Below are 9,212 nucleotides of genomic sequence, written 5' to 3'. Positions count from 1 at the left end.
ACCCGTCAAAAAATGAGCCCGTCCCACTTTTGAGATGGGTTGAAAAACTCAGTCCACTCCGCCCCGTTTGACGGGTTGGGCGGGTTGACGCGTAGAACCGAGCCCGTTTTGCCTCTCTAGTTGTAACCATCTAATGTCAAAGATACATGCATTTGGGAGTAAAGTAAAATTATTTTTAAGGAGGTTCTCCCGGGTGATCTCTCACACAGAAGCACAAACCTCAGACAAGTAGGAGATTGATGGAAAATCAAAGTTACCGGTTGGTTCTAATACCACCTCCATTTCAGGGTCACATAACACCAATGCTTCAGCTAGCCACCATCCTTCATTCAAAAGGGTTCTCTATCACCGTGGTACTAGTCCACTTCAATTCCCCTGATCCTTCTAATTACCCTAACTTCAGTTTTCTACCTTTATTCGATGGTTTATCTGATATTCACATCTCCTCCACAAATTTTATAGATATTACTTCAACCCTAAATACCAAGTGTATACCTCATCTTAAGGAATTATTAGTTGATCAGATGAAGAAAGCAAATGCAAAACATGAAAAGATTGCCTGCATCATTTATGATGGATTATTGTACTGTATCGATTCTGTGGCCCGAGAACTAAAGCTTCCCAGCATAGTCTTCAGAACCACCAGTGCTACTAACTTACTCACTTATCATGCATTTGCTCAGCTACAAAGCAACGGTTACCTTCCCGTGCAAGGTATTATTATTATAAATTCATATTTCTACCTCGCCAATGATAAAACTTCATAGTTTTTATGCCTGGTCACAAATATTAAAAAATTAAAAATTTAAGAATCTAGGCATATTTATTTATTTATTTATTATTGATTTATTAGCATGTAATCAGATAGTCAGACTCTGACTAATATAAACCCTTCCCCTGCACAGAGCTCGTAAGTGGTGATATATAGCACCAGGTTACTTTATGTTACAATGAACAAATAAATTGAAGATAAAAAAGAAGAGTTGAGTAACTGAAATGACTAATTAACATTTTGCATGGCAGATTCTAGGTCGTGTGACTTGGTGCCAGGACTTGATCCACTGCGATTCAAAGATCTACCCATTTTTAATTCAACAAATCCAGATGTTTTTCTTCAGCAATCGGCAAAAACAATTGCTGTAACACCTTTAGGTGTTATTTGCAACACTGTGGATTGCCTTGAAGAGTCATCCCTGGATCAGCTCCGACAGCTATACAAAGTCAGTCTCTTCCCCATAGGCCCCTTACACTTGATTGCTAAAGATTCCTTGATCAGTAATAGCTTTATGCGAGAAAATTATAGCTGCATAGATTGGCTCAACGACCAAGCAAGAAAATCTGTGCTGTATATCAGTTTGGGAAGCATTGCTAGCTGGGACGAGAAAGAGCTAACTGAAGTAGCTTGGGGCTTGGCCAATAGCTGGCAGAATTTCCTTTGGGTTATTCGACCAGGGACCATTAATGATGTTTCTGAGTGGCTAGAATCATTGCCTGAAGATGTCAAAGTAGCAGTAGCAAAAAGGGGTTGCATTGTGGAATGGGCACCCCAAGATGAGGTTTTGGCACACCAGGCTGTGGGAGGGTTTTGGAGCCACTGTGGTTGGAATTCTACCTTGGAGAGTTTGTGCGAAGGAGTACCAATTCTTTGCCAACCTTATTTTGGAGATCAGAGGGTAAATGCCAGGTTGTTGAGTCATGTATGGAGGGTAGGTCTAGAATGGTCCAATATCATAGAAAGGAATGAGATAGAAGGGGCAGTAAGAAGACTGATGGTGAATCCAGAAGGGAAGGAAATGGGGCAGAGAGCAGTAGAATTGAAGGATGAGATTAGGCTAGCCGTGAGAGGTGCTTCTTCCTACGATGCCTTAAATGGGTTGGTGAAGAGCATCATATCAGTGAATCTCTGATTTCACAGCAAAAAGTGGGGGCAGAAAAAGCCTTTGCTTATGGTATGTCAAGGGACAGCAGTATAAGGAGTAAGGAGGCTCGTGGTTGATAACAAGAGGAAAGAAATGAGGCAGAGGTCATGGTTCATGAATCTCAGTTATTTTTTTCTTTATTTCTTTTAGAGAAGTATAAAATGTTAGAAAATTATATTTGCTAATATGTTTGTAGGTTACATATATTTTATTAATAATTATATTATGATATTATGATATTGGTTAAATTAAAGTAATTAAATAAATATGCTCAAATAAATTCCTAAATAAGTGTGGGATAAATAAGTAGATATCAGTGTTAAGCCAACATGGTATAATGAGAGTTTACTGGCCCAACAATAAAGAAAATACTATAAAGAGTTATGGTCCCCAATATATCAAATAACAACCCCAGTTTCTCTTCCAATCAAGAAAGAAACAGCACACTTAAAGATTAGGGTTATTTGATTCAGATAGATCGCATATCCTAAAGGATAAGATCAAAGTTATTCCACTGTTATGGAGACAGATATGCCTCCACCTTTCCGTTTTATAATTTGGTACGATGTATCTTAGTTTATAGGTGATGGTTATCACTAGGGGTGTGCATGGAGCGGTTCATAACCGGTTTTGGCAAAATTCAAACCGAACCGGTTTGAAATGGTTTGGTTTTCAAACCGAACCAGTTTTTTTTTAAAAAAAACCAGTTTTTATTATCCAAACCAGTTTCAAAACCGGTTTATGGTTCATAACCGGTTTTGATTTAAAATCAATCAAAACCGGTTTTAAACCGGTTTTCATTCAAAACCGGTTTTAAATCAAAACCGGTTATGAACCATAAACCGGTTATCAAGTTCAAAACCAGTTTTTTAAAAAATTCAAAATTGATTTTTGATGGATTGTGCTATTTTTATAAGTAGTTGTTTGTTTCTCCCGGTTATAGGTAGTTGACCAACTATTTCTTTCAAGAATCTTCATTGTTTTGGAACTCCCAAGACGAAATGATTCTTATAGAAATTGTTTCACGTTATTTTTACGGAAAACATTTCCATCAAAACAAATTTTGTCGAATTTTTTTACGGAATATAAATTTCGTCAAAACTTTTTCCTCAAAATATTTCACAAAAAACATATTCATCGAAATTTTTGATGAAAAATATTTCTAACAAATTTTCACAAAACACATTTCCTTTGAAAACTTTTGACGAAAAATAATTTCATCAAAATTCTTTACAGAATTCAAATTTCGTCGAAAGTTTTCGACGGAGACATTTTCGTTAAACTTTTTGACAAAAAAATTTACGTCGAAATTTTAACGAAACCCATTTTCATCGAAAATTTTCGACGAAAAATATTTCCGACAAGCTTTTTGATAAAAAATATTTCCATCAAAAATTTTAACGGAACACATTTTTATGAAAAATTTTCGTAAAAAATTTTGACGAACAATATTTCGATAAAAATGTTGACAAAATGTTTTTCGTCAAAAAATTTGAGGGAAATGATTGGAGGGAATTTAGATTCCGTAAAGAACTTTGACAAAAAAAAAATTCATCGGAATTTTTTATAGAAATATTTTTCGTCAAAAAAATTTTCTGGAATATTTTTCGTCAAAATTTTCGCTCTAAATGTGTTTTGTTGAAAATTTTGCTGGAAATATTTTTCGTCGAAAATTTGGACGAAAATAATTTCCGTAAAAAAATTTGACGAAATTATTTTCAGTCAAATTTTTTTATGGAACTGTGTTTCGTCAAAAAAATTTACAGAATTGTTTTTCGTTGAAAAGTTTGATAGAATTGTTTCTGTCGAAAGTTTCGACGGAATTTAGATTCTATCAAGAATTTTGACTGAAATATTTTGTCTCTCAAAAATTTATGTGAGTGATTATGACAAAATCTTGTTCCGTCTCTAGTTTCGACGCAAAAAAATTTGTCTCTATTTTCTATGTAATATGATTTTTGTCAAAATTTTCGACGAAATATTTTTCTTCGATAAATTCTGCTAGTATTTGAGACTTTTCTAATAATGTCACATTTAAAAATGATTCATATTTATGTAGTTTTCACATTTTAATGTTAAGGATAAAAAATAATACTTGTTTGTTTTTTAATTGTAAAATAGTTTGGTTATGGATAACCAATTATTTTAAGGTTTGGTAAATAACCAGTTTATAGAATAAAATGCAGTTTCATATGAAATCGGTTTTTAAAAATAACCGGTTTTTAAAATGTGGAGCGGTTTGATTATGGATCGGTTTGGTTGTTTTGGACATTTTGAACACCCCTAGTTATCACCATAAGTTTTGGAAGAATTAATATTCCAAAAATTGTATCAGAGCATCATCATATTAAATCACGAAGGAATTAAGCTTTCTAATTTTTATATATAATGAATAATGAAAAGTTTTGTTTTATTGTCTATTAAATCACGAAGGAATTAAGCTTTGTGATTTTTATATATAATGAATAATGAAAAAGTTTTGTTTTATTGTCTTTTTGGCAATAGAGTTTTTTTTTTTGGTCTTTTTGTTTCTTTGTAAAATGTCTTGTTTTTGGGTCTTTGATTCAATCTTTATACATGACTTTAAATAGAAATAATAGTTGTGCATCAAGTCTCTTTCCAACCATATTTTGTATTAGCTATATAGTATTATGGGTTTAGTGTGTGTTTTTTTTAAAAGTATGAAGTTGTGTCTTTTTAATTTTTTACTCTTTTTACTCTCCGTAGTACATAGTTAATTATAACATAATTTTTTTTTTTCACTTTCTACATCAACTAATGTAATTGAGGAGAGAAAAAAAAAGTGACTTTTTATATTATAACTATGTACTATCGGGAGTACCTAGAATAAAAAAATTAAAAAGATATAATTTATATCCTTTTAAAGTATAAATAATTTTTCCTAATATTATTTTTGTTCCCTGACACTTGATTTTGGAACAAAAGTTACAATCTTTTGATTTTATGGACAAAAGTTACAATCTTTAGGTTTTGTGAACCACGGTTGCATTCTTTAAGAGTACCTTTTTTAATGGTGCTTTACCATTGTTTCCATTGTTTCGTCTCTGTACTGTTACTAAAGCTATCTTTTTGACATTATTCATGTTATATGAATATTATTGTTATGTTTAATAAAATTTCATTTTACCAATTAATGGATTTTTTGTGCATACGGTACTGGACACCCTACGAGGCAAAAGTTTAAGAGAGAGAAAAAAATGAGGGGAGAGAAAAGTTTTCTCTGCAGAAAACTCATTTTATTTTGTTATAACATGACAATCGAATTACCTTTTATTAATAGATGATTTTGTTTTGAATTTATAACAATAAGGATTTTTATTGTTAATAAAAAATAATTTTCTTTATTCTTATTTTTTTTAAATGAGTTTATTATCCCTATTTGAAATTAAATATAATAAATTTATTAGCCGCTAAAGTAGCTAAAATTATAAAGGTTAATTTGATTTCAAATAAGTTCATCATATAAATGTATATTATTTATGCGAATAATTATTGGCCCAGAGAATTGTTTGGACAAATAATATATGTTGTGTGATCATGTGCGTGTTTGTTACTTATGCAGATAATGATCGGCCCAAAGGAAGGTTATTATCCCGAAAAATTAAAATAAGTATATGAATATTACTAGAATAATATCTAGGTTAAGAATATCAAGTTTGGAGTCATAATATTGAGTTTTTATGTCAGAACTTATATCAGCTACGTATAAAATGCGTACCGACATAGTGCTGCGAAAATTATAATAAAAATATGATAAATCCTAAAAAAATGGCTAGGTTCAGAATATGAAGTTTGAGGTTAAAATAATTAGCGGAGCTATTAGAACTAATACTGACAGACTAGTTTAATGCGCCTATAAATACTAAAGGGCACAAAGCCCTAGGTCTGATTCCATATTCTCTACGTAGAGGCTCCCTTGCTGCTTTATTCTGAACTTTCTCCTCTTCTTGAAGTCTTGACCTTTATGCATGCAAATGAGCCAAAAACACACCCTTTTACATTGATTCTTCCTTTTGATCTTGTAAACACTGAGTAGTTAGCATTGTGAGGGAGAAATGTACCCAATTTCTGTGTTTACAGCCACTGAGTGTGAAAGTTGAGGGCTGTCCACTGATTTGTTAAGGTGAAAGCCATTTTCTTGCACATTGTTGGCTTCAAGAAGCCATCTTTTGGTATAAAGGGCCAAGCTTGAGGATCATTTTCGTGGTCTCACATTTGCTGCACAATGGAGTGAGATAGAAATCACCAAGTCACTTCCTTTTTCTGTTTCACAAGCATTAAGGTAACCTTTGATCATTTCCCTTGGAATTTTATGATTTTAGCTTGTTTAAGTCATTAAAAAAGGGAACTTTGATTATTCTAGTTAATGATTGATAATCTATGCCTAATAAGTGGTAAGGAACTTCTGTTTGTAGAGATATTGGACTCAAAATCGTTGGAGGACCCTTAAAATGGAGTTTATGCAAAATGTAAGAACCCGCACCGTTAATTAAGGAATTTAATTAATAAATTATGAGAAAATAGGAAATGATTCCATAATTGACCCTAATAATTATTATGAGGCTTTAATAATTATAGTAAGTGATTAATAATGCTGAAAGTCGCTTTTCGGAAGAAAAGTGCAGATACCGGTTCTGCTAGTCGCTATAAATGCGTACCGAAAAAGTATCCCGGAAAATTATAATAAGTGCATGATAATTACTAGAATAATATGTAGGACTTGTAAAACGAGTTTCAAGTCCAAATAATGAGAACTGATGCTAGAAATCGGTACTGGCTTTGAAAAGCGCGTACCGAAAAGGTGCTCAGAAAATTATAAGAAAAATATGATAATTCTTGAAAAAATGTGTAGTTTCAGATTCCAAAGTTTGGGATTAAAATTCTAAGCGTAGCAATTAAAGTTAATATTGTGTGTGAATTGGTTAAGTGGCTATAAATAGGCTTGGCACATGATCCTAGGTCATTTTCTTGCCTTGCTACATGAGAGTTTTCTGAAGAGAGGAGCCAGCCACCTTGCCATCCTCTTCCACCTCCATTTCTTCATAGAAAATCCTCAAAGTAACCACCTTTCTCCATTTTTACTTCATCAAAACACCATGGTTGTGTGTGGGTGAACCTTGGGTGGGAGGAAAGCTCTTAGTTTCTGAGTGTAAGCTTCTGAGTTGCTTGGTTTGGGACTGAGTTGGGAGATACCTTGATAGAGGCCTTGTTCTTGTCTTTTGGTGCCAAGAAGTGATCTTTTGGCTTAAAGAACTTACCTTGGTGTGGTGATTTTCGTGCATCACTAAGGCAGAGGCTTGAGGCACTTCATTGAGCATCTAAGGCTCTTCTTTTTCTGAGTTTAAGGACCCCATAGGTATACCTTGAACCTTTCCTTTGATTTTTCATGAAAATGACTTGTTTTGGTCATGAAAAGAGATAACTTTGATTAATCATGTTAAAGGTTGTTAATTTATGTTTAATAAGTAGTATTGAACATCTGTTTTGGGCTAAAATGAACCTTGGACCTTGGAGAAGCCATGGAGGCTCGGTTTATGCAGAAAAATTCTGCAGAAAATTATTCTGCCCACGTGGTAATCGATTACTTTTGGTTGGTAATCGATTACCATGTGCAGTAATCGATTACCTATGTTTTGGTAATCGGTTACCTAGTTCAGTAATCGATTACCATGTCTGGGTAATCGATTACCACCTGTGAAAATGACCAGAAACCAGTTTTAATGCGTTGGAAAGTCCCCATTTGGGCATGATGGCCAAAGAGGTTTGTGCTACTGTTGGGAAACAGTGATACCTTTAATTGTGGGACTTAATGCTTGATAATTATGATCTAGAAAAGATGTAATCGAATAAGGAAATGTTGTCATAACGAAATGAACCTTTAAAGTATGGTTATTGATGATATTTCTCATATAAACAGATTGTGATTGTGTTGTTTGTGGGTCTTGAGCTTGTGCGGACTCTTGGTATTGGATAACTAGTTTACAAGGTAAGCTTTCGTGTCCTCGGTTTAGCCATGCTGTGGTTCCACCATGTCCCATGGGGGTGTGGTTATATGCATGCTGTGTTACATGCTTTGAATATTTGAAATGTTGTTGAGCTTTATGTGTAATGGCTTTTAATATGCATGTGTTGTTTCATCTTGACGGTAAGCCTGAGTATGAGGCGTCATACGATATGGTGATCCGGGGTGAATGCAGTGGCGTCTTGCACTATGTGTGGGTATTTGGCGTATATAAATCCTGCATTTCTCTGGCCAGTAGAATAGAATTGACACACATAACATGATTATCTGCTGCATTGCACTGTTTTAGAAATGATATTGATGAACTGCTTTTAAACTTATATTGCACATGTAAGTGAGCTTGGGGTGGAAGATCCTTGAGGACCCCTTGTCTTACTGAGATTTCTTGTTTAGAGATCTCACCCCACGTTTGGGGAATGCTTATTTCAGGTACAGGTAGTATGGTGACTGATGCCTCTGGCGGCAGGAAGCCAGAGCTTAGTTGATGATATTATGATGTATTGCTGCCATGACTGGATTTGGATGCTGTTTATGTTTTTCGCTATTTATTATTATGTTGTTGTTGAGACTGATGTTGGGCGTGTTGCCTTATTTGAGTGAGCATGGGGATTGTCCATGACACTTTATGTTAGTACTTCTAGATTGGAGTTGTATAACTGTTAGATGGTCCGGTCTACGTTGTTGTAGTTCTGTGACTAGAGCCACACTTTTATTATCTATATTATGAGGTATTTCAGTTAGCTGTTTTATTGCAATTACATACAGGCGATATTTTGAAATGGTTAAGTAATCAAGCTGGTAATGAATAATGACATCATAATTGAAAAGAAAAAGATATTCCGCAATTTTTAATTAAGCGCAGCTTAATACGATATTATGATAACATTACCGTATATATACGGGGTGTTACACAAAAACTGCACGAGTTTTTGCATTATGTCTGAAAAGTATTTGAATACTTGATTATGGTATTCGAATACTCATCAAGAAGTATTGGGATACTTTTCTGAGAATAGAAGTATTCAGATACCTTAGTAGAAGTATTGAGATACTTGTGGTATTCGAATACTTATCGAGGAGTATTCGGATACTTTGTGGTATTCAGATACTGTAGTAAAAGTATTCGGATACTTTGTGGTATTCGAATACCTTAGTGAAAGTATTGGGATACTTTCTAGGAACAAGAAGTATTCGAATACTTATCGAGGAGTATTCGAATACTTCTGGCAATTTGAGCCTAAAATCACTTA

General features: G+C 33.8%; 1 protein-coding gene across 1 annotated transcript; it reads left to right on the top strand.

Annotated features, from left to right (window-relative positions):
* The first annotated feature begins 239 nt into the window (after nt 1–239).
* On the top strand, nt 240–1,907 carry LOC133299640 (UDP-glucose iridoid glucosyltransferase-like). The gene is made up of 2 exons (XM_061499124.1): nt 240–714; nt 1,024–1,907. Exons 1-2 carry the CDS (start codon nt 240–242, stop codon nt 1,905–1,907), a joined length of 1,359 nt encoding a protein of 452 aa, XP_061355108.1.
* Nucleotides 1,908–9,212: the final 7,305 nt, after the last annotated feature.

Source organism: Gastrolobium bilobum, unplaced genomic scaffold (assembly GCF_033153095.1).
Source record: "Gastrolobium bilobum isolate Gb01-03AN ecotype WA unplaced genomic scaffold, APGP_CSIRO_Gbil_v1 utg4283, whole genome shotgun sequence".
Classification (NCBI taxonomy): domain Eukaryota; kingdom Viridiplantae; phylum Streptophyta; class Magnoliopsida; order Fabales; family Fabaceae; genus Gastrolobium; species Gastrolobium bilobum.
Note: the sequence above shows the minus strand (reverse complement) of the source record. Positions and strands in the feature narration are given on the sequence as shown.

What these genes read in the sequence shown, in the direction of transcription:
- LOC133299640 (XM_061499124.1), top strand. Translation starts at nt 240, where the DNA reads ATGGAAAATCAAAGTTACCGGTTGGTTCTAATACCACCTCCATTTCAG. An exon ending in CGGTTACCTTCCCGTGCAAG is followed by an intron (nt 715 to 1,023) that starts GTATTATTATTA and finishes TTTGCATGGCAG; the next exon opens with ATTCTAGGTCGTGTGACTTG.